Source organism: Saccharomyces eubayanus, chromosome X (genome assembly GCF_001298625.1).
Source record: "Saccharomyces eubayanus strain FM1318 chromosome X, whole genome shotgun sequence".
Lineage (NCBI taxonomy): Eukaryota > Fungi > Ascomycota > Saccharomycetes > Saccharomycetales > Saccharomycetaceae > Saccharomyces > Saccharomyces eubayanus.
In genome coordinates this window covers 251,727-279,723 of record NC_030985.1, presented here as the reverse complement: position 1 = coordinate 279,723, position 27,997 = coordinate 251,727, and the positions used below count along the sequence as shown (strand labels likewise).

The window sequence follows — 27,997 nt, the reverse complement described above, 5'->3', positions numbered from 1 at the left end:
ATGTCTAATGCTGCTTTGCAAGTTTATGGTGGTGATGAAATATCCGCAGTAGTCATAGATCCTGGCTCTTACACAACGAACATTGGCTATTCAGGCTCAGACTTCCCCCAGTCTATTCTACCCTCCGTTTACGGTAAATCCGCCTCAAATAAAGATAGTAAGACCATTTTCTCCGAGCAATCTATTGGGATTCCAAGAAAAGACTACGAGCTAAAACCTATTATTGAGAACGGTCTTGTCATTGATTGGGACACTGCACAAGAACAATGGCAGTGGGCCCTGAAAAATGAACTTTATTTAGATTCTAACTCTGGAATACCGGCTTTGCTAACTGAACCTGTTTGGAATAGTACAGAAAATAGGAAAAAATCTTTGGAAGTCCTTCTAGAAGGGATGCAATTTGAAGCCTGTTATTTGGCTCCTACGTCAACATGTGTTTCATTTGCAGCAGGCAGACCTAATTGTTTGGTGGTTGATATCGGTCATGATACATGTAGTGTTAGTCCGATAGTAGACGGTATGACGTTGTCAAAGAGTACAAGAAGAAACTTCATTGCTGGGAAATTTATCAATCATTTGATTAAAAAAGCCATAGAGCCGAAAGAAATCATACCTCTCTTTGCAATCAAACAAAGAAAACCAGAATTGATAAAGAAGAAATTTGACTACGAAGTCGACCAGTCGCTATTTGAGTACGCAAATAATAGAGGGTTTTTCCAAGAGTGTAAAGAGACCCTTTGTCACATCTGCCCAACTAAAACTTTGGAAGAGGCAAAAGCGGAATTGAATACAACAACTAAGAGGTCTATCGAAACACCTTGGAATGAAGAGATTATCTTTGATAACGAAACTCGTTATGGCTTTGCTGAAGAGCTTTTCCTTCCAAAAAAAGACGATATTCCGGAAGATTGGCCACACTCCAACTCTGGTGTAGTAGAGACTTGGCGTAATGACTATGTGCCATTAAAAAGAACCAAGCCAAGTGGAACTAATAAGACTGACAAGAAACCTGTGCCAACAGAAGAAAAGGAACAAGATCTTGTAAGTAAATCTATTTCTCCACCTGCCGACAGTATAGATACTCCAAATGACAGTGGTAAAAGACCATTGGAAGAAGAGACTTCTTCTAATGATACCAAAGAAATAACAGGCCTAGCTGATCTCGTATATTCATCTATAATGAGCAGTGATGTGGATTTGAGAGCCACATTAGCTCATAATGTCGTACTTACGGGTGGTACATCCTCAATTCCCGGCTTAAGTGACAGGTTGATGACCGAACTGAATAAAATACTTCCATCCTTAAAGTTCAGAATACTAACAACGGGGCATACCAGAGAAAGGCAATACCAATCATGGCTAGGTGGTAGTATACTCACAAGCCTAGGAACATTCCATCAGCTATGGGTTGGAAAACAAGAATATGAAGAGGTGGGTGTCGACAGATTACTCAACGACAGGTTTAGATAGAAATTTGAAACGCAAGTGACCAAGCTGGGCCTTTTGCTCTGACGGCTTAGTTGAGTTTTAATCAGCACATAAATATCTCTGATGATACATAGATGGCGCCGATCTTAGCCAGGGGTGTAACTCATTTTGTAAATTATATTTTTTTTATAGAGTTGAATGTAATAACAGGCGGTCTGCGGTGTGGCGTGGAGGCTGACCTCAATTAAAAAATGGGATTCAACATAAAAAACACATTCACTTCAAAATCATAACAGTACATAAGTCTAGATACTAACTACTTGAGATATCCTTTGCCAATGTACGAAAAAAGAAAAGACTAAATACCAGACGATATATTGGCTAATGAACTATCAACAAAGAAACGCGAATCGCAGAAATTCCTTCACTCTTGTACGAGAGGAGAGTCGAAGGATCAAGCAAGTGCGTTTTCAACTCTATCAAGGGCAGCTTTGATCTTCATACCGATACGTGTACTTAATTCATAATCAGCAGCGTAATTTTGGGCCCTTAGTAACCATTCTCTGCTTTCTTTTAAACTTCCCATACCACCCAGTTTCCAGCAGAATAAAGCTCTTTCGTAAAGAGCAGCTGGATATGCCCATGGGTCTTCATTTTTTTTGAAATATTTCACTTTACCGTTTTGGATGTAAAATATTTTTGGCAAAACAATTTCGTCTAACAAGGCCAGGCCTTTTTCGGCATCGCCCAACCTCCTCAAAGTCAGGGATAGTAATAGGTTCCTGATCAATTCTTGATCAGGATCTTCGGAGTCGATGGCAGGATTATGATACTCCGTTAACATTTTTTTGGTTAAAATCAAATCATCCTCAGTCATCCTATTGTAACCGTTGTAGAAATAGGATAGTTCATGGACAGGAGATGTTGCTATTGAATCTAGTGGTTCTTTCAGGTTCAGCTTCTTTTGCATATTATTAAATTGCTGAACTTTTCTTAGCATGAATCTATCCAATGGTAGGTTTTTCGATTTGAAGGTCTTCTTTCCTAACAGAGATGGTGCGTCAAATATGAGTTCTCTGGCTCTTTCTTTATAAAACTGTTCCTTACCATCATTTAATAATCCTAATTGGGTCATTCTCCAATTCTCCAAATAACAACAACCTGCGAAATAAGTATACAACGCATGGGACCAATCACTAATATCAAGCAGGCCTATTAAATCTTCGGCGGCCCTATTGTATTCGTGTAGGTTAACCAAAAGAATAGCACGTTCAAACACCATTAGCGATTTCACTTGTCTCATACGGATACTATTGACATCAATAGAGTCCATTAGGGCAAGAGATTCACGAAGCCTACCCTTACCAGAAAGCATTTTAGCCTCGTTTAACAACCATAAAGCACTATTGGGAAACAGTGCCCTCGCTCTTAATAAAGAATCCTCTAAAATTTTCCCCGGATGTAATAGAGTTGAACTATCCATATAATCTGGTAAGGTACTACTATCATTAGTCTTACTTTTGTTTAGAATTCTTGATGTATTATCGCCCGCTGGAATGTCGAAATCAGCGTCCGTAAATTGGAAAGGACCATCGTAATAAAACATTAGTCCCAATAGGCCAATACAACCGTGAACGTTTCTCTCTTTTGTAGCTTTCCAGACTAGCCTCAAACCCTCCTCACGGGACCCCTTGAATCCGACAATGGATAAAACAGCGCCAATCGCTGGTGGCAGTAAGGATAAGACGACTTGTAAGATACCGTAACATAAATTAGCCCCCGAATGGATAAACTCATCAATGGTGGCTTGTTCCAAATCGAAATCATCTGGAGCACATTGGTGATCGGAAGCTTGTAATGGAGTGGTCTGTAAACCCAGATCATCTCTTAATCTATTGAAAGATGGGGTGTTGCCGATGTGAGAACCTGATAATCTTCCCATTCTCATGGTGTAAATTTTTTCTGCAAATTCTAAAAGCTGAGGGTTTGATTTATCATCGGGGGATAGCTTAAACGGAATGTCTACAGACGTGAAGGTTGTCTCTGCTGAAACGAAACTTCCGCATGACTGCTCACTATTCTCACTTGGAGAGGGAGAGCTCGAGTTCTTCGATCGTTCAGCTCTTTTCACAGTGATCATGATTTCTTGTAACATTGTATAAGCTCTCCTCAATTTCAGCAAAGCCTTGGCCGCTTCCATCATACTTTCGCTGAATAACATCAACAAGGCATGTAGAAGACATGACTCTGTGTACGTTACCGCGTAGACCGTACCTGGTGGATATATAGAACTACTCTTAAAATTAGTCTTTTCGGCATTTTGTTTACTTTTCCAGGACATTTGCTCAGCTTGGCCCAAAGTAATGGCTGCCTTTTTCATTTCTTCAGTTTCAAAACTCAGAGTGGCCTGAAGAAATTCGATGACACCCCTGGCTAAAGTTAGAATAGTTTTATCTGAATCAGCTTCCTTTTCAGCTTCTTTCAGCAAGTTCAAGCCTTCCTCCGTTCTATCGTCCAAGACAAAATCCATTCCTTTCAAAGCAATCTCGAAGTCATTGGCCTGTTTTAAGATTTGCTTCGTCTTTGTTGGCTGTTCCTCACCAGAAGATTGAGTATTTCTTGATCCAAATGCACTGAATACCCTAAACATCTTGTGTTGTCGTTTTGCTACAGATATGGTGTCTTCCGCCTATAATGCTCTGGATTCTATCACTTGATCTTCGAAAGGGAACAATACGCTTGTATATGAAATTCGTTATATATATAAATAGAACATACAAAGAAAAAGAACGAAAGGAAAAAGAGAGCACTGAAAAAACAAACTGATAAAAATAAAGGTGGGGGAATATGAAGCAAATAATCCAAGGAACGCTACCTGGAATCAGCCAAAGATAGGGGGGGAGCGACTGCTGGAAAGACAAAGACTACAGGAAGCGTGGAATAAAAATGGGCATTAGGCTCGAGAGATCTGGAATCAGAGCTCGGAAGAACAAAATCCGCGGAACGGAAGAACTTCTAAAAGGAAAAGGAAAAATGAGTGAAAAAAAGGTTGCATTTTTATTTCTTTTCCTTTCCCTTCTCTGATTTCTGATTTATTGTATTAAAGAAAGCCTTTATCGCTACATTATTGTAAATTGATAGTGGCAGCCCAGATTGAGGGGTAAGGGACAAGTGCGAAATTCCAGCTATCATATTCGAACGTTCCTAAGATCGCGTTTAATGTTTTTCAATTCCTGTCGTACGGTGAGTCTCGATGGCTTATCCAGGACGTTATCAGCAATGTGGTGGTGATCAGTGGTTGTTGGTTGCGGGTTAATGGCTCCAAGGATATGATTGTCCACGCTACTCCAGACTCTCTGGTCCAGCTCATTCGTCAATTTCCGGCCATAGAGGCATTGATCGACAAGCCACATGCCCACGATGAAGGATTTTCTGTCCAAGGTGCCATCTTTTCTTGTGTCCACCATGTTGTATATTTGTATGAGAAGGTCTGTGGGTAAGTTTGATCGATTCCATATATCTTTAACGACTAAATTCAGCATCAGTCCATCTTGCGGTAGACTCAATGGTTGTAGATTGAGCTCATTGTCTTCATTAGTGAGAGTGGGCCACCAAGGTAGCAGGCGTAGATACAGGTACCTGTTAGAAACCCACATGGATTCGTACCTCTTCCTTTCTTGTTCCGTGATAAACCCAACGTCTCTATGAGATTTCCACGGTTTATCTTCATTAAATTTTTGAGGACTCGTGTAATGATGAGTGTGCAGATGGTGAGAGCTCGGGTTATGCAGTTGGCGATGGTGGTGGTGATGGTGGCGCGGGAAGGGCAGTACAGACGTGCTGCTTCCCACTACAGCTGCCGTGGTCTTCAAACCCTTTTTTAATTTGGAACGGCGGCTTTTTTTTTTTTTTTTTTCAATCTTCATTGAATCAGATTCGTCATCAGTATCTGAATCGGATGACACATCAGAAGGCCTTTTATCATAAGGGAAAGTTTCGTCATTTTCCGTAATTGCGTATTTCCCACGCCTCATGGTAGTCTTCAACTTCACATTTTTTTGGGTGTTTATAATCGCCTTACCGTTCTGTTGCTGGTTCGAGTATATACGCGATAAACTTTCTTGTTGGCGATAATTGTTGTTGTATTCGTTGCTATCCGAAGATCTTAAAAGCCTGGTCTTAAGCCTTGGCTTTCCTATTTTTCTTTGGCTTCTTGGTATTAGATCAGGCAGAGTGCCCTTGTAGATTATGTTGCCGCCATTTAGTTTATTCATTGCAGTGTAGTCCGATTCTCGCGGTTGCTGTGAGGTTTCAGAGGGCTTTTCCGAGACCCTGGATGCGAGACTATAGGAAGAAACGGAGAGCTCTGGAGGAAGCACCTCGTCAACGCTTCGTTCTCTATAAGACGTGTCTTCTTCATCGGAAATGAAAGAAGACGACGATGACAGAGAAGTAGAGTAAGATACCTGCGGTGAAATAGAACGCGAGCGCTCGGAAATATCATGCGATGGTGGGGGGATCCTAGCTCTGTTTAACTGTAACTCACTTCTCAGTGCAGAAGGAGTACGCGGCGGCTTAGATTCCCCATCATCGACCAGATCTCGGCTGTTGACCGGAGATGGTCTGTTGCTAAATGAGCCTGAATGGGCCAAATACGCAGCAGTTTCGGCAGCGGCAAGATTTCCCGGCAAATTCGATGCTCTGCTTTGGATGTCGCGCTGGCCCACTCCCAGGGGGGTCGTCGGTACAGAGGCAATTTCAGTACGGCTGGCAAGCGCTTCCCTTAAGTCCTGATGGCGCACAGTCCTCGGTTCAGGATGCCTTAACCTTGGCAAAGATGCCTCGGTCTTAACAACAGGTGCAGATGCCACCTGCAAGTGTCCCGGCCTCTCAGTGCCGCTGGTATCGGGGTTAGCGTACCGCTTGAAGGTGATTTGTGCAGCAACTAAAGAATCTCGCAGAGCTTCCTTCGGCAATTCCACCACGGCGTGGTTTCCAGAGTGCTTTTTCTTGGAGAATAACATTATTCAGACTTCACGGTGATGTCTCTAACGCTATGCCACTTATTCTTCTCATGGAACAGCCTGCACTGACCCATTTACTACCAGCAGGGGATCGTCATAAGCTACTGTAGAACCGATTTATTCATGTTGCACGGAGAAGAACTTCCCGGCGCATCGACCTCGCGCCGTCCCCAAAAAAGAAAAAAAAACCAGTACGAGAAATCCCTTCTTCAGCGGCTAACCTTTCTTAACCTCAATTACAAGAGTGATGGTACCGATGCCAGGTTCGACCAAATAGAGTGTTGTAATTGCTGTGAATCATCGTCCCGTCCACCCCCGAATAATGTTGCTGCCTCCCGGTTTCACATCCTGTCGTCAAAGAGATTGTCTCGCCGCCTGCCAGCTGACCTTCCTTCCTTCCTTCCTCACGAGACCGATAGAGCCGATGCTGTACCTTTCTATAACATCAGGTCTCATTTTATGCTAGGTTGCCCAACCCGCTGTTGGTTCCGTCCAAGATTTCCTCAGCTGAGAATATAGAATGTTGGTTGTTTAATGGGGTCTGTTTTACCAAAACTCCCAGTGGATTTGCCGGCCTCGGAAAAGAAATTTAATCCGACATGGCTCAATTTGGAGAGGAAAAAAAAAAGACTTGGCTAGAGTCTCCTTTTCGTCTGTTAAGAATAGAGTTTGCCATTTGTTCCACAACGAAACCAAGAGCAAGAGCAGAGACGAAGAAGAGTGAAAGTAGCAGGTGTTTTGTTGTTGCTTATTTTTGGTCTTTTTGCTCTCCACTTTGAATTATTTATTCATTTTTTTTTTGTTGTACTTTCCATTGTAGATCACTTTTGCAAGATGCCCATGGACCAGCCTATCTCATCGCCGGTGTTTCCTGCGGAAAAGAGTATCGATATTCCTCTAGATACCACGCCTTTGGCACAGAGCTCTTCATTGCAGCTCTTCATTCATCTGGCTGAGCCGGTTGTATTTCTTCAAGGGTTTGACCCTCAAAGAACGGAATATCCCTCAGTCGTTCTTCGGGGCTGTTTAGTGGTTCGGATACTGAAACCGGCAAAGCTCAAAAGCATCAACCTGGCTTTCAAAGGATATTCTAGAACTGAATGGCCCGAGGGTATCCCGCCCAAAAGACAAGAGTTTGTAGAGATCAAGGATATTGTAGACCATACATGGGCTCTGTATCCGCCAACTGAACAGAAGGGAAAGAAAAAATCATTTGCTACCGATAGCGGCAATGCAAATGATAATTTTTTGAAAAGGGAAAGTGGTGCCTCCCTTTATAGAACACTATCAGATAGCGGTGCTTTGAACAGTAGGAAAAACTCCATATCAGGTTTATCCTCTTTGAACTTATCACCTCTAGGTACGCCAGGTAATTCATCGGTCAATGTGAGGGATAGAGAAAGTAGGCAGAGATCTAGATCTTCCTCGGTTACTTCCTCCACGGCTCCTTCAAGAAATTTGTCTCCGATAAATTTGTTGAAAAGAGCTACATCTCCTTCTATATCCCATCAGAATTTCAAGCCTACTACCACCTCTATCTTTTCTGACTTGCTAAATAACACATTTTCCCATAACGACTCACCGTCTCATCATAATCATCATATACCCGCCAGTAGCGGTCACCTGGCAATGGCAAGCAATCACTACACCAGCGGGCCTGGTGGAGATTCCTTCATCTTCCAACCAGGTGACTATATTTATGCCTTCGAAGAACTAATTCCTCAAGAATACCCGGAATCAGTTAAAGCCGACTTTGGGTTCGTAGAGTATTTCTTATTTGCCAGTATAGAGAGACCGGGTGCTTTCAAATCAAACATTAGTGGAAGGCAGGTTGTTGACATTGTACGGACACAAGCTCACAACTCCGTGGAAGAAAGTGAACCGATCATTATATCGAGAGATTGGGAGAACCAGTTATACTATGATATCGTCATAGCTTCCAAAGATATTATACTAGATGCTTTTTTGCCTATCACATTCAAGTTCGCTCCTCTTGATAAAGTTACACTGCACAGAATTAGAATTTACGTCACAGAAACAATGGAGTACTACTGCAGGGATAAAAAAGTTCATAGAATGGAGCCTACCAAGAAGTTTTTATTAACGGAACAAAAGGGTCCTAGACTACCTAACTTACCCAATGATGCGAATTTGTCGAAGGCCAAGAATATGGGCAACCTATTGACGGACCCAAAAAATGGAGACTTGATTAATAAGGAGTATGAATATCAAATTTTTGTTCCAAGCCGCTTCAACAACCATCAACAGCTACATCCAGATACTTCATATGAAAGCATCAAAGCGAACCATTGGATAAAAATTTGTTTGAGACTATCTAGAGTAGTAGATAATAAGAGAAAGCATTACGAAATTAGCATTGATTCTCCTATACATGTCTTACATAGGTTATGTTCCCATGCAAATACTCTTTTACCAAGTTATGATGGCCGTACAACGGCTATTCCAGAAGAATTAAACTCCTCCACTTCTTCAATATTAGAATCATCGGAAAACAATGCCAACATGTATCATAATTCAAATATTTTTTTCCCCAAGGAAGTTCTGTCATCACYAGTTCTTTCGCCTAACGTTCAACCCTTGGATATTTTGATTCCTCACTTACCGTCCACCTCATCGTTAAGAAACTCAAGGCAATTTATTAGAAATTCAAAATCTCATTCGAAAGATAGCACTGTTTTCAATTCCGCCAAATTGAAGTCGAACATTTATCAACCAGAAACTATACAAAGAGAACTCGCATCGCCTCAGGCAATCCCGCTTTCACCAATAACATCACCTATGTCAAACATGGAGATACCACCGCCAGATTTCGATTTTTCTTCCGATTTGATATCTGATGGTACGTCTGAAACCACTACTACTGAAGTGTCCTCATCAGAATCGAGCACCTTGCCAAAAGACCCGCCATCTTATAAGGATTCCATGCTGCACGATAATAGTCAAAAGAGGAAACAAACCTCAAGGCACCCCACGCCTGTGAGTTTAAAAGGTTCACGCTCGAGCAAACTTTTGGATACCAGTACTCCCGAGACTATGAATGAACAAGAATCAATGTCACGAGTAGAAGATAATAAACACGAAAAGAACAGCACACCTAAGAAGAGAGAAAATAGGGACATGATTAAAAAGGCAGTTCCACAACACGAAGAAAGTAAGGACCCCGTACCCGATAAGAATCAAAGTAAAGGAAAGAAAAATGAAAGGGACAGGAAGAGGGTACTGAGTTTATCGTCCTCACTTCATAGCTTGCCAACCAATAACGCCTTCATATCTTCGACACATTCCACTTTAGGCAACCTGAGCAGTGATTCATTACGATCATTGACTAAAAGAGAAAGTGTGCAAGACAACCTGCCATCCACAGTAAGACATGATAGTCCATTTTTCACCGACTTAAATCAAGTCTTAATAGACGATGAGCTCAACAATCATGACAAAAACGAATTGAATCGAAACGTTACRAATTCTTCGAGCACACCCGCATCGGCCAGATCTTCTTTTGATTACTCGGGAATAAATATAAGTAAGGACAAGTTAACTATGGAACCCTTGTTAAGCAAAACGGAGACTTTGACCAATAGAATGAATGACGACTCCTTTTTAGGGCCTAATGATTCCTTTGTCAACTTGCTTGAACCCTCGGTAGACACCACGGTTGATATCACAGCTCCGTATGCAAGAAATTCCTCTGCATGGCATCCTTCACAGTATGACACTGAGAACAATCAATTCTCTCCCCTCTTAGGAAGTAATGAAAACTTTTTGAACCTGATTAACGGACAAAATTCAACTGAGTCAGATCACAATAATGATGTTACTACGCAGGGCTCCGGGTTAACGGGAAGCTCGAAAAATTCTGATACTGAGGAAAGAATTATTTCAAGACTCTCTTCACCTGAGAAATTGTTGATTAATACTTTAGACAACGAATCCGGATTACAGAGCATTGATGAAAGCACGCTTTAGTTTAATATAAAATATTAAGATTTTTTTCTTTTTTTTACGTTTTGCATTTAAGGGCAGACATATAATTTCATATACATATATATCTTTTGATTTTTCTCGTCCTAATTTTACTTTTTTGTAGAGAAAACTGACTAAAAATACATGAATTTACCAGTTTTAAAGCATATCAACAAGGACATATGTCGTGTAAGGGCACTACCTGACTAATTGATTCAGAACAGTTGTCAATTCATCGGGAGTATATTTGATGTGCTTTCTAGGATTTTTGAAAGAGTCTTTATATCTGCTATAGAATCTTTCATACATGGGCATAACCAATGAGATGATTTCTGATTTTAGAATTACCTTCATCGACGGATCGGATAGTTTGTACTGCTTTGTCCCCGATACTAAATCCTCGAAACCTTCGTTGAATTTTCTGAACTTTTCCTTAATTTGTTCTTTATCCTTTGATTTCTTACCACTACTATCGATGAAAACTGCATCCATTAAATTTGCAGTCAAATCTCTCCAGTCAGATACCATATAACTAACGTAGCGTTTTTTCAACCTTTCTAACCTTGCGTGACCTTCTGCAGCCAACATTGAGTTTAGTTCAGATTTTTCCACAATCTGTTCGACAAGCGTCAAGTTCATTAAAATAAAGAAACCAATACGTTGCTTGTGCTTATTCCGTGTGCTATTCGGATTAGCCACATCTGGCTCCTGATTGGGCATCAACGTTATTTGTGCTTTTCTCTCAAGATTAACCGCCAATGTGTCTATACAGTCACTCACAAAACACGATAATGATACATTGTGATCCTCCCAGTTCAATTGCTCATTTTGTAAAGTGTATTCCTTTTCTTTGTAGTTGGCAGGTAACCAATTTTCACGTGTAATATTATCCATGGCCCCTAAACAACCGTTTTTGTACTCACTAAACTTTCTCAATCTTGACATGGTATCCACGGTTGCTTCAGTAACACCGTTATTAGAAGGAATAGTTGAAATGGAGTTTGCCTTTTTTAAAATCCTATCTATAGCGTCCCTAAATAGAGATTGGGTAACTTGACGTACTTCTTGAGTACATTCTTGTAATAGATTATAGTTTTGTAATTCTTTGCCTCGAAGTGTTTTTTTCACACTATTTATGCTTTCGACTAATTCAAAACTAAAAAACCCCACATTTTCAAGATTGCTTCGTACAATCTTCAAATTTGTATTAAAAAGTTTGGCATAGGCACTTATTAATGGCGACAAAATCTGCGATAGCACCTGAGGTTTGATATCTATGTATTGTGAGTACAAATCGTCCACCAGTGACTTCTCACTAGCGATGAAACCCAATAATGCCTCTGTATAACTATTCATTCCACTGCTGCCCTTTTCGTATGGAGCATTTTTAGTGGTGGTGACTTCCTTAGCAAACGGCTCAAGGAATGCCATACATTTGAGGATCAGTTTACTTCTCTCACCGACAAGCATGTCTTGTATAGTAGAACTTTCTGAATTTCCGTGGAAATAATCTAGGATCCAAGAAAGAGCACCCAACTGTTGGTCTTCATAGTAAGGAAACGGCATCTTTTTGTTGATGTTGATCTGAGGATCAAATGGTTTAATACTGTTTAAGATTGAAATGAAGTATATTCTCAGTTGAGCTTCGCTACTCTTGATCAGTTCTTCTAAATGTGTTAAAATCCCATGGAATTCCGAGTTCTCTTCCCGATTTGCTTGGCCAGACTGGATATCTTCCAACATATCATCCAATTTGTGTATCACTTGTGTGTATTGCTTCAATCCAACCTGATTAATACCCTTTTGTAAGATAATTTCATATTTAGAGGCTTCATTGGCTAGATCCTTTACGGAGGCAACGGAATTCAAAGTACTCTCTATATTTCTTTGCAATGTAGTTAAAACATTGTTTCTAGCTAAAATTGGAGTAAAGAGTTGACTGGATTGACTCGACGTAGCCGCAATTTTCTGCAATGATTTATTAATCTGGAAGGTGAGCTTACTTGTTTTCTGCAATCCTTGAGATAAAACTAATACGTCAGCTTCATCGATATCAATTTCTGCCGGCATTCTTGTGGTACCCTATTGACTACTGTAGGACTAGATACTATATCGCAGACCTCTATAGCCACTATTCCGCACGCTTTAAGGGTATGTGCTTGAGGGTAGGCTGCGTTTAAGCAGGATGCCGTTTCAGCGAGTTGTCTTATGTTCAACCGGGTCGCCCGCGTAGTTTGATGAAATTTCACGATGAGGCTAGTTCCAGATCGATTGCTTAAGGAAAGACCGACCAGTTCATTCCTTTCTTTACCAGGCTAGCTTCGAGTAGGGCTTGTGATTCGACATATCTTTGAACTAGTCGGTTATTCATAGGTTACTTTTTGTTTAGCTGCATTCATTTGAAGAAGGACTTGCGCAAAAGAACGATGCCCAGTCCATACGGCGATAAAAGAACAGTGGCTAAGCTTGTCAGCGAGCTAGAAGATGCAGAGAAACTTAATTCTAGAGGTAGAGCTTACAGAAGAGTTTGCGATCTATCACATAGCGATAAGAAGGTAGTCTCTTGGAAATTTAATGAGTGGGACTACGGCAAAAACAATATAACGTTGCCCTGTAAAGCGAGAGGTTTATTTATTAGCGATGATGTAGAAAGTCCAGTTATTGTTGCTAGAGGGTATGATAAATTTTTTAACATGGGCGAAGTAAGTTTCACCAAATGGGAATGGATAGAAGAGAATTGTAGAGGACCTTATGATGTAACAATAAAGGCCAATGGTTGTATTATTTTCATTTCTGGCTTGGAGGATGGCACAATGGTAGTTTGTTCAAAACACTCTACTGGACCGAGAGAGGATGTAGATAGAAACCATGCAGAGGCAGGCGAGAAACACCTTTTAAAGCAATTGGCGGAAATGAATGTCGATCCAAAAGATTTTGCGAGAATGCTATACACATACAACATTACCGCAGTGGCAGAATATTGCGATGACTCGTTCGAAGAGCACATCTTGGAGTATCCCCTTGAGAAGGCTGGTTTATACTTGCATGGTGTCAATGTTAATGAAGCGGAATTTGAAACCTGGGATATGAAAGATGTTTCTGAATTGGCTTTGAAATACGGATTCAAGCGCATACAGTCCTTTGACATGAACACCATAGAAGATTTGAAGAAACTCTTTGACGATTGCACTGCAAGCGGATCTTTTAAAGGTCAAGAAATTGAAGGGTTTGTTATCAGATGTCATTTAAAAAGTAATGGAAAACCATTCTTCTTCAAATATAAGTTTGAAGAGCCATATTTGATGTATCGTCAATGGAGAGAGGTTACTAAAGACTACATTTCCAATAATTCAAGAGTATTCAAATTCAAAAAACATAAATTCATAACCAACAAGTATCTTGATTTCGTGATTCCAATATTGGATTCATCCCCCAAGATTCGTGAAGATTACATGAAAGGATTTAGGATCATTGAATTAAGAACAATGTTTTTGGAGTCGTATGGTATGAGTGGGTTAGAAATTTTAAATCATGAAAAAGTGGCCGAATTGGAATTAAGAAATGCCATAGATTATGATAAAGTGGACGAGCATACAAAATTTTTAATTTTCCCCATTTCAGTCATTGGATGTGGTAAAACAACGACCTCACAGACATTAACGAATCTGTTCCCTGAAACTTGGGGCCACATTCAAAATGATGATATCACTGGTAAAGATAAATCACAACTAATAAAAAAATCATTAGAACTACTAGCCAAAAAAGAAATGAAATGTGTCATAGTTGATAGAAATAACCATCAATTCCGAGAAAGAAAGCAATTATTTGAATGGTTAGATGAACTAAAGGAAGATTATTTGGCATATGATACGAACATCAAGGTGATTGGTATATCATTCGYACCATATGACAAGTTATCGAAAATTAGAGACATCACGATGCAAAGAGTAATCAAAAGAGGTAACAATCACCAAAGTATCAAACTGGATGAACTGGGAGAGAAAAAAGTCATTGGTATCATGAGTGGGTTTTTGAAAAGATATCAGCCGTTAAATATAGATAAATCACCCGATAACATGTTTGATTTGATGATTGAATTGGACTTCAATGAGATAGATTCCTCTTTAACGAATGTAAAACAAATTCTGAATGAAATCCATAGGGTGTACCCTATCTTGATGCCTGAGATCCCAACTGATGATAAAATTGATGAAGCATTTAGGAAGAGCTTAGAATACAAACCGACAGTGAGAAAGATAGTAGGTAAAGGCAACGGAAATCAACAGAAAACACCTAAATTGATCAGACCTGTTTACATTTCAGTTAATGCAAGGGAACATGATGAAATTATTAATTTGGTGAGACAGGGTGTTGCTAATAATAAAGATTTGTCACAAAAATTCGAAGGATTACTCGCAAACGACAGACTTCAAAAGGACTTCCATATTACATTGGGCCACGTAATGTCGTCTCGTGAGAAGGAGGGGAAGAAGTTGTGGAAACTGTATTTGACGAGATACCATGATCAAATAACAGAATACAACAACAATCATAAAGAAAACAACTCTGGTAATAACCAAAATACATCGGTGAACACCACTGACAAACTGAAATTCAAGTTAAACAAATTATGTTGGGATGACAAAATAATTGCTATTGTAGTAGAGCTTTCCGGAAATGAAACCGGGTGCCTAATTGACGTGAACGGCGATATTGTCAATGGATTAAAGTGTCTGAATAAAGTTCCTCATATTACGGTATGTAAAATCGATAGTAATGTCAAGGCGGTTTATTCGAACGTTTTATGCGAGAAAGTCCAATCCGGTGAAGCTCAAAATGAAAATGTAAAAGTTTTGAAATTGAGCGATGCAAAGGAATTCGTTGGCGATGTATGTTTGAACTTTTAAGATAGCACTTTGTATAATTGAATAGAATGTAAGATATAATTCATAAAAAAAGTAAAAACTTTCTCTTGATGATTTCAAAATTAGTAGGACATACAATTTTATTCATGTCTATATCTATATTTATATATTAGTTTATGACGGGCGTACATGCAAGGGCTCAGGGTTATTTTAGGTGCATGAAATCACCCTTGTTGGTGACAAAGACATCAATAGCAGACATAGCTGCATATAGTCTATTTTCAGCTTCTTCGAAAACTATGGAATGCTCACCGTAGAAGACGTCATCGCTGACTTCTTCATTATGTCTTGGCAAACAGTGCATAAATTTGAAGTTTGGATCAGCCACTGCGGTTAATTCTTTATTGATTTGAAATCCTTCGAATTGTTTCAGTTTGGCCTGCTTTGCAAATTCTTCACCCATGGAGACAAAAGTGTCAGTTACCAGTATACTAGCTCCAGTAGATGCCTTCAAAGAGTCATGCGTTAGTTCGAATGTCGCACCGTTTCTCTCAGCAATTACATTGGCTTCGTTGACTATTTCAGAGTCCATTTCAATACCGGGAGGAGTTGCAATACTAACGCTCAAACCCAATTTTAAACATGCAATAGACATATCATTAATAACGTTATTAGCGTCACCAATCCATGCTACTTTCAGTTTGGAGTTACCTCCCTTATTTAATGAATCTAGAGAAATGTCAAAGTTTTCGATTATCGTTAATAAGTCGCAAACGGCTTGTAGAGGATGAAATTTATCACATAGGGAGTTGATAATTGGAACTGAAGAGTCTTTACAAAGTGCTTGGATATCTTCATGTCTATTTACACGGGCGAAAATGCATGAAACCATGGAAGATACAACCTTGGTGGTGTCATAAAATGATTCGTTGACACCCAATTGGATATCTTCTTTTCCTAAAAACATTGGTTGAGCACCAAAGAAGGCAGCGGCACCTTCAGTCGAAATTCTTGTTCTTGTTGATCTTTTAGTAAAGATTAGGGCAACGGTTTTGCCCAATAGTTTTAAATGGTTGGATTGAAAGTCATTTGTCTTATTTGCTTTGAAAATATTTTTGAAATGCTGAGCTCTTTGAACTAAAATTTTGAATTCTTCATCAGAAAGGTCTTTGATAGACACAAAATGGCGTAAGGATGATGATGATGTTGTGGTTGACATGGTAACGATTGTTTGGTTTACTTAAAAAACTTAAAAAAAATAAATAAATTAAATGCTCGTTATCAACTGTACTTAAAGGACATACATGGAATCAACTGCCTTTAGAGGTGAAAAGTTCATTTATATAGGTGGGTTTTTTTTCGACCCGCACAGAAAACTGCGCCAAAGAGATATGTGACCAATCCAGCTGAGAAAAAAATCCGTGCGGGCGCTTCTGCTGTGAGTTGCACTTAACGGAAACAAATGACCGATGTGTCATTTCGCGCAAAACAGGGCAAAAGAAAGCGTGTGAGTCACAGCAGTTATTTGGGAAGGAAGTGTCTATTTACCAATTAGTCAGAGAAGGAATTAAGGCTGACATGCGTCATTGCTAGAAGGATGAGTTTAGGATATTCTGGATTTTGAATTTTTGTTTGCTGGAGCCATCACTGTTGAGAATTTCTCTGTTTTCTAATATAATATGGTCTAGAAGTTTTTTCCTTGTCGTCGGAGTCGATGGCGAATGAGGATTTAGATTTAGATTTGGATCTGAAATCGGGCTTGGATTGAAGTTTACAGAATTGTTGTTTTTGTTTTGAAATAAAGACAATCTTTGCGGTATTTCTTTGTTTTTATTACTGTACTTGGTTTTATTCTTATTGAATGGGATCTCCAAGGGTAAACTGTTATCGCTATCGCTGTCCTCCTCATCGTCGTCTTCAGCATAACCTTCATCTGTTTCGTAATCATAGTTTTCAAAATTACTCATAAAAATCTTATTAAAGTCGTATGGAGATGCTTTAAGAAAGTTAGAACTAGAGTTTGTGTTTGAATTTTGTAAAAGATTAAGTTGAGTGTTGACCTTTGATGTACCGTTTGACTTTGCTGTATTTAAGTTAAAGTTCATTACTGAATTCAAATATCTCAACTTGTTTAGACTTATGTGTAACTGTTGTTGTTGTTGTTCTGTTTCTTGTTGTTGTTCTGTTTCTTGTGGGGAGTTGATTATTTCGAAATTTAATAAACCAAAATTTATTTTAAGGACTTGTAGAAAAGAGTTAGTAGAAAGTTCATCATAATACCATACTAAACACCAATGGTTCAGAAAAGTTTGGAAGCTCTCAAACTTCGATTTATTTGACTCTAGATGATTTTGGTCTTGTTTGTATTTATAAGATATTGACCAGCTGTTTAGATTATTTAAACACAAGTTAATGATATCAATACTATTGAAAGGCGTAAAATGGTAAAGATTTAATTGCTGTGGTTGTAGTTGTTGGTCGTCATCGTTATTAGAGTTATCCGTCAAAATTAAAAAATACAGGGTCAAAATTTCTAGTGAAACATCCTCTTTATTCAAGTCTTGATCGTTTTTTTTTGACGTTATTAGCTTGAGACTCAGGTAGAACAAAGTTAGTTGAATTTCCACGAAATCAGGTTGGTTAAGCTTATGATTCAAGTTTGATAAATTCTTGAATAACGAATTCATTGTTGGCTTGGCGTTCGACTTTGCAGTTAAAAAATTAAAGTTTTCATGATCGCTTAAATTATGATAAAGATTCCAAAATAACAAATCCTTTTTGAAATTGTCTAATTCATTTTGGAAAAATTGGAAACTAAGATCTGAAACGCCCAACGAAGAGATTTTTAATAAATTACATCCATCCAAAGAATTTACAATAAAGTTTAATAAAATTTCAAATGGTTTCAATTTGGGAATTTTTAGTACTGAAACTGATTTTGGTTGGAATTCTTCAATTAAAAAATTTGACTTCGGCAAACCTTGAATCAAAGACCACCAAGAGTTCAAAAATTGGAAGCACCAAAATGCTACTATTTTATCTTCTTCTTCGTTTGATTTATTATCGTTGGTGTTGTTTGGAATGGAAATCAGTTTTTTTGGATTTATATACAGTCCCATATTTAAAATATTGGTGAAATTTAAATTCAGTAAATCACTGGCCCATATTATGGCGTCCAAATTTGAGTTTGATGTTGCCAAGCCTTTGTTTTTACCAATGTCAATAGAGCCGCCCATAAAATAAAAAACGGACAAGTTCACCAATTGCAAAACTTTCAAATCTGATGTGCTGTTGGTTGTTAAAGATAAGATTAGTTTGGTGCTTTTGAAGAGTTTGAAATCATCAAAACAAGACCAGGTAAACTGAATGATATAAATCAAAGTCAGTAAAGTTATTGGATCGTCTGTTGCTGCCGAATTAATTTTGTCCAAAAGTGAGTTCTTCCATAAGTTTGAAGGGTACAATAGTGGCAACAGAGAGTTTTGTCTTTTGAAGAAGTCTTTAATGATTACGGATAGTAAATTTTTCAGAAATTGCAGATTATAATTATACTTGAGTAGAAGGAAATTTGGCAAATGATTAAAATCCGCATTCAAATTCAAAAGATCCGTCAAGAATTGTAACTGTAAGCCGCTTTGGTCGCGATCATTTGTGAACGTCATTGATTTCGAGTTTGGAAACGTCTCAGTGAGGATGTTCCAAGTCAAATGACCCAAAAACCTTTGGTTGCCAGACTGAGTATTGTAGTTGTTAAAACAGTAAAACGTATCGTTGATGAATGGAAGATTAGTATTCGCGTTGGCAGTAGTATTCGCATTCGTGTTTGCACCCGTGTTTGCAGTCGCAGTCGCGTTCGCATTCAAATTCGTCAATCGCACAATTTCCTTTTCTAGCAATTCCGTATAGCCCTTTGGGAGGCCTCTTCTGGACAGCTTGTCCGAAGTTTTGCAAGGGAAGTCGATCTTGCCACAATTTGAACAGTTCGGCTTCAAACCGTCGCACTTGATCTTCTTCAGTCGGCATCTATCACAAGCATGAGCCTTCCGAACGGAGAAATCCGGGACTGCGTTGGCGGCGCTTGGGCCAGTCGGCACTATCAACACTTTGTTGCTGTCGGTATCCGCATTATCGAGCGAATAAGACCTGCCATATTTCCTCTTGGGCATTGTCTAGTAGAAGTTAATGTGTATTAAGAAGCAAAAGAATTAGCCGCCAAAGTAGACTGAAGAACAGAGGAAAAGGAAAACAAAAAAATTGAAAAGGGTAAAACCCGGAAAGATCTCTCCGCTTTATATAGTTCTGTGCTTTGCCGCCGACTTCTCACCCGCGCCCCTAATTTAGCCGCCCATGCCGGTCGAACGGCAAAAAAAGTTGGCGGCGTTCTGGTTCCACCCACACCTTGCCCTCTCTGAATTACCGTGCGTCACATCATCACACCCGTCACTACTGATTAGCGCTTGGAGCACTTTCGAGTGACTAGCATCTTCTCCCTCATAATGATTTACATTATGGTCATTTCCGTACAGTTGTGATGCGTATATGCTACTTTCCCACTTCTTCTTTCGCCTGAAGAGCCCATGCTACGATAGTTCTTGTATTCAGTTCATGCACTTTCTCGTGTATTGATCGTGCCATGTCTTCATAAACTTACTTGCAAGACGACCTCATCGACTTTGAAGCCTTCGTTTTCCTCGTAGCGGCCTTGGATCTATTACTATTCTTTTTTCTTATAAGTTTGGCATGTGCGGCAGTGAGACGCGTTTCTTACCCTCTTTAGTATGAAAAAAAAATCGGTCGAATATTCGCGTATTGTAAGGTAAAATATATATAGTACATCAGGTACTTGGTTTAGTTTGTTCGTAGGTGCCGGTAAAATAAGACAAATAGTACGGTAGTATATAGGGCTTGCGAGTGTAGTATGGCACGGACGTTACCATCGGTATTGATATAATTATGAAACCCTTCCAAGGAATAACATTTTGTCCGACTGCAATAAATAATGAAATCTTATCAAAGAAGATATCCAAGAAGATCATCAAGTTGGGTGGCATATTTTCTAAAGATCTGACCAGACAGGTCAACGTTCTTATCGTCGGATCTACTACTAATACGAACAAGTTCAAATTTGCTGTGAAGCACAGATTTGACATCATATTCATTGACATCCACGCAATCAACGACATCTACCAGCTTTGGTTATCTGGAGAAAACGTATTGCCGCAATCCGGCATCGCTGCGACAACGAATATCACTCATGAAATGTTAAAAACGCTGTATCAGCGATTTTCGTTCAAATTTTTGCAGAACTTCAATATCTTCATTGGCAGAATAAACGATGCGAAAACCACGTCCATTGATTCATTGATTCAGTCCATTAAGAAATTAGGCTGTTCAAGTTACAATTACCAAAATTTTGTGATTAGAGATACGGCCTCCCATGATGATGATAACCAAGACCCGGACGCGCAGATATCGATCTTTGTTACGGATTCGTTGTCTGGCGCAAGAGTTAGTGCCGCCATCGCCCAAAACTTGCCCATCATACATTTCAAATGGATTCTGGATTGCCAAAGGAGAAATGCGCTACTACCTTACGATCCTTATTATCTTTTGCCGAAACTGAAAGATTTGGCCTATGATTCTATCGGTTTAAATTCTTGTGATTGTTGGGATAAGATAAATTCCACTTTTCCAACAAATACAAATGATCGCTCCTTCCTACAACCACAATCGTCTTCCGCTACTCCAGCACTCCCGAAAACGTCTTTTCTGTTAAATAAGTTCAAGCCGAAGGGTGACAAGATTTGGGACAAGGCAATGTCTCTACAACAGGATAATAAGACGAATTTTTCTGTACTTGCACACACTTCGCCATCGATGGATAACGACCATCAAAACACTATATCGACGTTGATATTTAGTGACTGTTCATTTGTCATCCACCAAAAGTTCCCTGCCAATCATCGATCAATACTAACTAAAATTATCGTTCAAAATGGGGGTAGGGTTGAAAATTCTCGCATGGACAGCGTATATGAACATTCATATTTCATCATTCCAAGTGACTGCCCCCTTGATTCATTCGATGATTTACCTGGCATTGCTGATGACGATGACGGCATAGTTACAGAATTTTTCGTTGAGCGCTGCTTGTATTATCAGAAACTACTAGACCCAATAGACTCGTGGTCGAGACCTTTTCTCAATACACTGGACTTCCAGGTGTTATTTTCACCAAAATTATTGCATCACGACGTTTCATCTTCGTCTTTTTTAAATGTTACCATTACTGGATTCTCGGGTGTGGAACTATTACATCTGACTAAAATTCTAAACTTCTTAAAACCAATGGGTATCCATTATGCAGAATACCTGAACATGTCTACTGATATTTTGTTGATCAACTTGGCGGCATTGCCTAGTATACCAAAGACTCACCCGCTATGGTCGAATGAGTTCAGTGACCTCTTTACTCAATTTAGCAGTAACAACACTGATGATGACAGTGATAACAACAAAAAAAAGGATTTTCAAAGTAATCCAATCTTGAGAAACTCCATGAAAAGGAAAATTGAGTACATCAAAAAATTTCATTCTATACCAGTAGTTACACCAGCATTTATCTTTAAATTATTATCCATTGCGTCTGAAGATAGCGACGAAATCTTCTTGAATAATATCAAATGGTGCATTATTTGCCCAAGAGGACAAAAGGACGATTTCAAATGTAAAATAAAAAAACAAAACCACACAAATACTAGTTCTGAAATAAAATATCAAAACAATGACCCGAAAATTGATAAAACTATTCTTTTAAAAAGAAGAAACTCCTCATTATCAGAGCATTCCATAAAGGATACTAAAAACGAGTTATTACAAAAAATTAGAGAAACAGATAGCGAGAGGAAAAGAAGCAGCTTACCATCGACTGTCAAGGAGAAATCCCCAGAGAGACAGATGCCAAATACAAAAAGAATTAAGATAGAGTCACCGCCAAAGAATTTCGTTCCTAAACCAATTAAAAGAACCACTAGTTGGGGTACGATGATGTCGGAAAATATATCCACGAATCTACCGAACGCAGTTCTCAATGTAGAACAGACGACAACTGCTGAAGAGATATCTCATACTCAAGTTACATATGGTTCAATTCAAGATAAAAAAAATGCCTTTTCTTCGGAAAAGCCCATAAAACGACATACAAGAACTCAGACGAAAGAATTGGGTTCTTAAAACTTGATGACCACTACATATTGTATATCTGTTTACATGCACGCCGAATTCCTATCAGCATAATTCAATTTCCTCATCTATATACATTTCCCGTTATGTATGACAATAGCTATCAAAGTACCGGGGGGGGGGGTGAATAAAGCAACAAAAATGATAAAAACAACACGTAGCGAATTTATAATAAAGCTGGAGTGATACGTCACAAGACAATGTCGACGTTAAAACAAAGAAAAGAAGATTTCGTGACAGGCCTCAATGGTGGTTCCATTACAGAAATTAACGCAGTGACATCAATTGCGTTAGTAACTTACGTATCATGGAATCTATTGAAAAATTCCACCTTTTTGCAATCAAAGACGCCCAACGTACAATATATCATTGATTTTGCATTGAATTGGGTTCCTTTGCTGTTATCGATTACTACTTATGCTAGTGATCCATATCTTTTAGGCTTCTTAATAATGATTCCTTGTGTGTCCACATTCATCTACGGAAGATTTACCAGCTCAAGCAAATCTTCCGCTAAAGTACATAAAAGGAACAACTTAACTTCACAGCAGTTCCAGCTGGAAAAGAAGCCTTATATTACTGCTTACCGGGGTGGGATGCTTATTCTAACTGCCATTGCCATCTTGGCGGTAGATTTCCCCATTTTTCCAAGAAGATTCGCCAAGGTCGAAACTTGGGGTACGTCCCTGATGGACCTTGGTGTGGGATCCTTTGTGTTTAGTAACGGCATTGTTTCTTCTAGAGCACTGCTAAGGAATTCAGGCTTGAAGGATAAACCCAGCTTTGTAAGAAATGTATTCAATGCTCTGAAATCTGGTGGAGCTCTATTGTTTTTAGGCTTAATGAGGCTATATTTTGTGAAAAATTTGGAATATCAAGAACACGTTACAGAATATGGGGTACACTGGAATTTTTTTATCACTTTGGCTTTGTTACCACCTGTTTTGACTCTTATTGATCCCCTTACAAGAATAATTCCACGTTGTTTTATTGCGACATTAATCTCTTGCATCTATGAATGGCTATTATTGAAAGACGATCAAACCTTAAGCTTCTTAATTCTAGCTGATAGAAAGGGTTTCTTCAATGCTAACAGAGAAGGTATCTTATCATTCTTAGGCTATTGCTCGATCTTTCTTTGGGGTCAGAACACAGGGTTTTACTTATTAGGAAATAAACCAACTTTAAACAATCTTTACAAGCCTTCCACGCAAGATGTGACTACTAAACCGAGAAAGCCTTCTGCTTGGAACCGTTGGACTTCAGTAACTCCATTAACCGGCCTTTGTATATGGAGTGCAATTTTCATTCTCATTAGTCAGTTGGTCTTCCAATATCATCCTTATAACGCATCAAGAAGGTTTGCTAATTTACCATATACTCTATGGGTCATTACGTATAATTTACTGTTTTTGACTGGATACTGCATAACTGACAAGATTTTTGATAATTCATATGAAACTTATAAGATTGCAGAATCGTTGGAGTCAATCAACTCCAATGGGTTGTTTCTATTTCTTTTAGCAAATGTGTCTACGGGTTTGGTTAACATGTCAATGGTTACAATAGACGCTTCACCCATGGTTTCACTTTTGGTTTTGCTTGCATATTGTTTATTCATTGCTGTCGTTTCAGTTTTCTTATATAGAAGAAGAATTTTTATTAAAATATAGACAAAAAGCATCCGCATTTACACACGTTTCATGTACAGAACCCACCAATAAAATTAAAAAAACTCCTATGTATTATTTATACGAAAATTTATAGATTGCAACATCAGTTAACATAGTTTTGTTTCAAGCTTGACAGCTAATCGATAACTATAATCTCGCCATTGTTTAATTTTGATTTCTTTTTCGCTCGCGTCAGTTGGGAGAATATATCCATTTGACTTGACGCAGACTCATTCTTGACCTTGCTTGATGCTTTTTGGGTCTTCTTCATTGCTGCATCAGCCAAAAACTTCGCGTTCGAGATAATCGGACGGTTGTCAACTTTGGTGTCATCTGGGTTATGTAATAACTCAGCCGCAGTTGTATTTCTACTATCGTCTTCTTCAAATTCGCTCTTTAAATCTATGACTTCTTCACTCCCACCTCCCTCCTCTACTTTGGACCGCCTATTTCGAGATCTTGATTTTGCTTTCTTTGTAATCCCTGGGGTTAAAAGATCTCTTCTCCTTTCTATTGATATATCATTTAGTAATTCGTCGTCGGATAAATCTAACTCGTCTTTGATATTTTGTATCAAGTTATTGGACTGGCCAGAGTTAGCGCTTGTGCTAGAAAGATTAGAGCACTCACTAGACGTTAATGAATTACTAAAGTATTTTGAGCGTTCTTGTACATCGCAGTTCGATTGGGCTTCAATTCTAAACGTGCCTGCAGTTGGAACATGAATATTATTAACAGATTTTTTTTTCAAAGGCCTCGTTGGTGATAGCGCGACTACATTGTCTGATATATTACTCGTTCTACCTGGTGACGCGCCTCTTAACGACCTTGTTGATGATCTTGGAGATAAATCAGTGATTGACCTATCTTCCCTTCTTAAAAAAGGAACATTATTCCCAGTTGCGGAGTGAAATACTTGACGATTTGGTACACTGTTCGTTGAACCGTACTGAGGCGCATACACCTTTTTCTTTGCTGGAGAACCGTAAGATGTAGTTTCTGGAGCGTATCTTTTTTCCGGACTTCTAACCATATTTTTAGGAGCGTAACTTCCATTGACTTTAGGTGGGAATATTCTCGGAGCATGTTTCCTTTGCGGGGATATAGAACGATTCGTTTCAAGTCGTAATTGGTCTGCAGCTGATGTAAAATCATTAACAGTACCTGAGAGTTTGTTTTTAGATAATTGTATTCCGTAGATGTCATTCATTTGTATTCCCTGCCAAATCATTCTTTCTCTTCTGTTCTCAATGAACCGGTTATAGTCTTTTTGCAATTGGTCCAAGGAGAAGAGTTTATCAGTCTGAGCAGGCGGTTTTTTGTTCAAAATACGATACAATTTCTTAATATTACTCGTGCTCTCAAATAATTTTTGACTATCGGACATGGCTTTTACTAAGTCTATGGTTAAGAATCGACTCGCAATGCGTGGTCTATCACCGTCTTCTGCTGTTGTGGTATTCGATAAATAAAGAAGATATTTAGCACGGGTTTGTGCAACAAAAAACATTCTTCTCTCTTCATCTATAGAATCTTCCACAGAACATATTTTACTCTTTTTAGGGCTCGTATCCTTTTTACCATTATCTGATTCATCCTCCTCGTCCTCTTCTGATTCGTCCTTTTTATCATCGTTGAATACGCAAGGAATAATCCCCTCTTCGCAGCCAGGAATGAACACTACTGGCCATTCGAGACCCTTGGCACCATGAATTGTAGAGATTGTAACGAACCCGTTTTTTTCTCGATTCACTCTTGCACTTGTGTTGGATTCTGATTCTTCTTCTTCAGCTGTGTCCGAATGGAGCGACAATGAGTTGAAAAAATTGCGGAGATATTCCTTTGGAGTGGTATCTTTGTCTTCAACTGGGTCTTCGCTGTCACTTTTCGCATTCGGACTCTCGCTTTTTTCTTTATCTGAAGCTTCCGACTTATTAACGAGAGCTAAGAAATAGTTCTTCAGAAGTTCAATATTTTTATGCCTTACGTTTAATAAATTAGGTTCAGATTTTTCCAGTTGTTCGGTTTTCTTCTTGCCATCCTTATATAAGTATTCGTACTTCAACCCAGACAGTTCATAAAGTTTATCAAATAGATCAGTAAGACTTCCGAGTAGAGTACTGTCTAGCAACAATTGACAATTTTCTATCATTGAGATGAAATCTGCTATAACAGAACGACCCTTCGTCGGTATATCCAAAGCAATTTTTTTATTACTTATGTCTTTTAAAATTTGGAAACATGATACATCTGTGGCAAGTGTATCTAGCGCGTTCTTGATTTTCTCACTAGTAGCAGGACCAAGACCTCTTGCCGGGTATAAAAGTGAAGCCAGAATTGCATGTTTATCATTTGGAGAAAATATCAATTTCAATAAGTTTAACATCGCTCTTGTTTCTTTTGAATCCCAGAAGGTATGGCCCCTTATGATCTTGTATGGTATCCGATGTTCTACCAGAACGTTTTCTATTCGTTTGATTTGCCTTCGTTGTCTTACTAGAATGGCAAAGTYGTTAAATGTGAACAAATTTGGTAAAGCCTTCAAGTATAATAATTCTCGTACTAAGGAAGGCGCCTCCAGAAAATAAGCAGGAAAATTCATATAAACAGGGGGGAAATCCAAATCAAATTGGGCACGAAGTGGAGCTCTATTCTGACGTCCTTTGTTCTGCTGTGTTATCAAAATTTCACTTGTGTTTAGAATCTTCTGTGATGAACGATAATTTTCCACTAGTACAATAGTCGAGTATTCGATGGGGCATTTCCTACCCATCTCCAAGAAATTGTGGGCCAAGGCATTCCTAAAGGCGTATATGCTTTGGTCGGGATCTCCCACAATGGTCATTCCTCTCGAGAGATGATGATTTCCCTTGGCAAAGAGAAACATCAAGTCTAATTGAATCCCATTAGTATCTTGAAATTCATCAACTAAAACATGCTTGACGTTCGATAAAACACGCTCTCTAGTTAACAGGCGGAAAGTGTACATCAACAAGTCATCAAAGTCTAAAGTGTTCTTTTTGCTTAGCTCTGATTGATAGATTTGATAAAAATGAGCCAACGCAGTGTCATGGTTCGAGTCTAGAACGTATTCTTCGGGCAGAATTGCGTTTGATTTGAGCCTTGATATCTGTTTCTTGATTTGCTTTGGATGGATGCACCATTCATCACCATTCTTCTTGGGCATACACAAGTTGACTTTCCTTGAAATTGAGGAGGCGTAATCCCTTATTTGGTCGGGAACTTTTTCAACCATGTCATCCAAAATAACATCTATTTCCTTTTCATCAATGATCCTCCAGTCCTTCTGTAGGTCTACCAAGTGCCCAAACCTATAGAGTATCTTTAGACAAATACTGTGGAAAGTACCAATGAGGAGTTCTGAGACATTGACATCTGTACCGCGTAGCATTTCCTGAAGACGTTCTTTCATCTCGTTAGCAGCTTTGTTAGTAAAGGTAGTCACTATGATATCGCGCGGATGCATATGGTGGTGCAGAATCAAGTAGGCCACCCTCGAAGTCAGAACTTTAGTCTTCCCCGTACCGGGGCCGGCTATGACCTGCAGCCCTTTAGTATGGTCATAAAGAGCCGCCGCTTGCTGCTGCGCATTTAATTGAGATATTATATGCAACAAAAGATCATTATTTGACGACATTTGCTGCCCTGGATACTGGAAACCTAGAGATCAAGTTAACGTGATACCCGAACAAACTGAGTATAATTATGGATGGCAAATGAAAACAGGAAGGAAGAGTAAACGATCTAAGAATATTTTCTT

At 38.9% G+C, this 27,997-nt stretch overlaps 10 protein-coding genes across 10 annotated transcripts; 4 read left to right on the top strand and 6 right to left on the bottom strand.

Annotated features, from left to right (window-relative positions):
- Positions 1 to 1,470, top strand: ARP4 (Arp4p; the record flags this gene model as incomplete). The annotated part of the gene is made up of 1 exon (XM_018366039.1): positions 1 to 1,470. The coding sequence occupies one exon, from the start codon at positions 1 to 3 to the stop codon at positions 1,468 to 1,470; it is 1,470 nt and encodes a 489-aa protein (XP_018221245.1).
- A 412-nt stretch (positions 1,471 to 1,882) lies between these two features.
- On the bottom strand, positions 1,883 to 4,078 carry IML2 (Iml2p; the record flags this gene model as incomplete). The annotated part of the gene is made up of 1 exon (XM_018366038.1): positions 1,883 to 4,078. One exon carries the CDS (start codon positions 4,076 to 4,078, stop codon positions 1,883 to 1,885), a length of 2,196 nt encoding a protein of 731 aa, XP_018221244.1.
- A 538-nt stretch (positions 4,079 to 4,616) lies between these two features.
- Positions 4,617 to 6,452, bottom strand: TAX4 (Tax4p; the record flags this gene model as incomplete). The annotated part of the gene is made up of 1 exon (XM_018366037.1): positions 4,617 to 6,452. The coding sequence occupies one exon, from the start codon at positions 6,450 to 6,452 to the stop codon at positions 4,617 to 4,619; it is 1,836 nt and encodes a 611-aa protein (XP_018221243.1).
- Positions 6,453 to 10,634: 4,182 nt separating this feature from the next.
- On the bottom strand, positions 10,635 to 12,506 carry EXO70 (GTP-Rho binding exocyst subunit EXO70; the record flags this gene model as incomplete). Its single annotated transcript, XM_018366036.1, has 1 exon — positions 10,635 to 12,506. The coding sequence occupies one exon, from the start codon at positions 12,504 to 12,506 to the stop codon at positions 10,635 to 10,637; it is 1,872 nt and encodes a 623-aa protein (XP_018221242.1).
- Positions 12,507 to 12,862: 356 nt separating this feature from the next.
- On the top strand, positions 12,863 to 15,343 carry TRL1 (tRNA ligase; the record flags this gene model as incomplete). The annotated part of the gene is made up of 1 exon (XM_018366035.1): positions 12,863 to 15,343. One exon carries the CDS (start codon positions 12,863 to 12,865, stop codon positions 15,341 to 15,343), a length of 2,481 nt encoding a protein of 826 aa, XP_018221241.1.
- A 163-nt stretch (positions 15,344 to 15,506) lies between these two features.
- Positions 15,507 to 16,520, bottom strand: ARG3 (ornithine carbamoyltransferase; the record flags this gene model as incomplete). Its single annotated transcript, XM_018366034.1, has 1 exon — positions 15,507 to 16,520. The coding sequence occupies one exon, from the start codon at positions 16,518 to 16,520 to the stop codon at positions 15,507 to 15,509; it is 1,014 nt and encodes a 337-aa protein (XP_018221240.1).
- Positions 16,521 to 16,890: 370 nt separating this feature from the next.
- Positions 16,891 to 19,467, bottom strand: SIP4 (Sip4p; the record flags this gene model as incomplete). The annotated part of the gene is made up of 1 exon (XM_018366033.1): positions 16,891 to 19,467. The coding sequence occupies one exon, from the start codon at positions 19,465 to 19,467 to the stop codon at positions 16,891 to 16,893; it is 2,577 nt and encodes an 858-aa protein (XP_018221239.1).
- Positions 19,468 to 20,254: 787 nt separating this feature from the next.
- Positions 20,255 to 22,534, top strand: DPB11 (protein kinase activating protein DPB11; the record flags this gene model as incomplete). Its single annotated transcript, XM_018366032.1, has 1 exon — positions 20,255 to 22,534. The coding sequence occupies one exon, from the start codon at positions 20,255 to 20,257 to the stop codon at positions 22,532 to 22,534; it is 2,280 nt and encodes a 759-aa protein (XP_018221238.1).
- Positions 22,535 to 22,743: 209 nt separating this feature from the next.
- On the top strand, positions 22,744 to 24,216 carry GWT1 (glucosaminyl-phosphotidylinositol O-acyltransferase; the record flags this gene model as incomplete). Its single annotated transcript, XM_018366031.1, has 1 exon — positions 22,744 to 24,216. The coding sequence occupies one exon, from the start codon at positions 22,744 to 22,746 to the stop codon at positions 24,214 to 24,216; it is 1,473 nt and encodes a 490-aa protein (XP_018221237.1).
- A 136-nt stretch (positions 24,217 to 24,352) lies between these two features.
- Positions 24,353 to 27,874, bottom strand: SRS2 (DNA helicase SRS2; the record flags this gene model as incomplete). The annotated part of the gene is made up of 1 exon (XM_018366030.1): positions 24,353 to 27,874. One exon carries the CDS (start codon positions 27,872 to 27,874, stop codon positions 24,353 to 24,355), a length of 3,522 nt encoding a protein of 1,173 aa, XP_018221236.1.
- Positions 27,875 to 27,997: the final 123 nt, after the last annotated feature.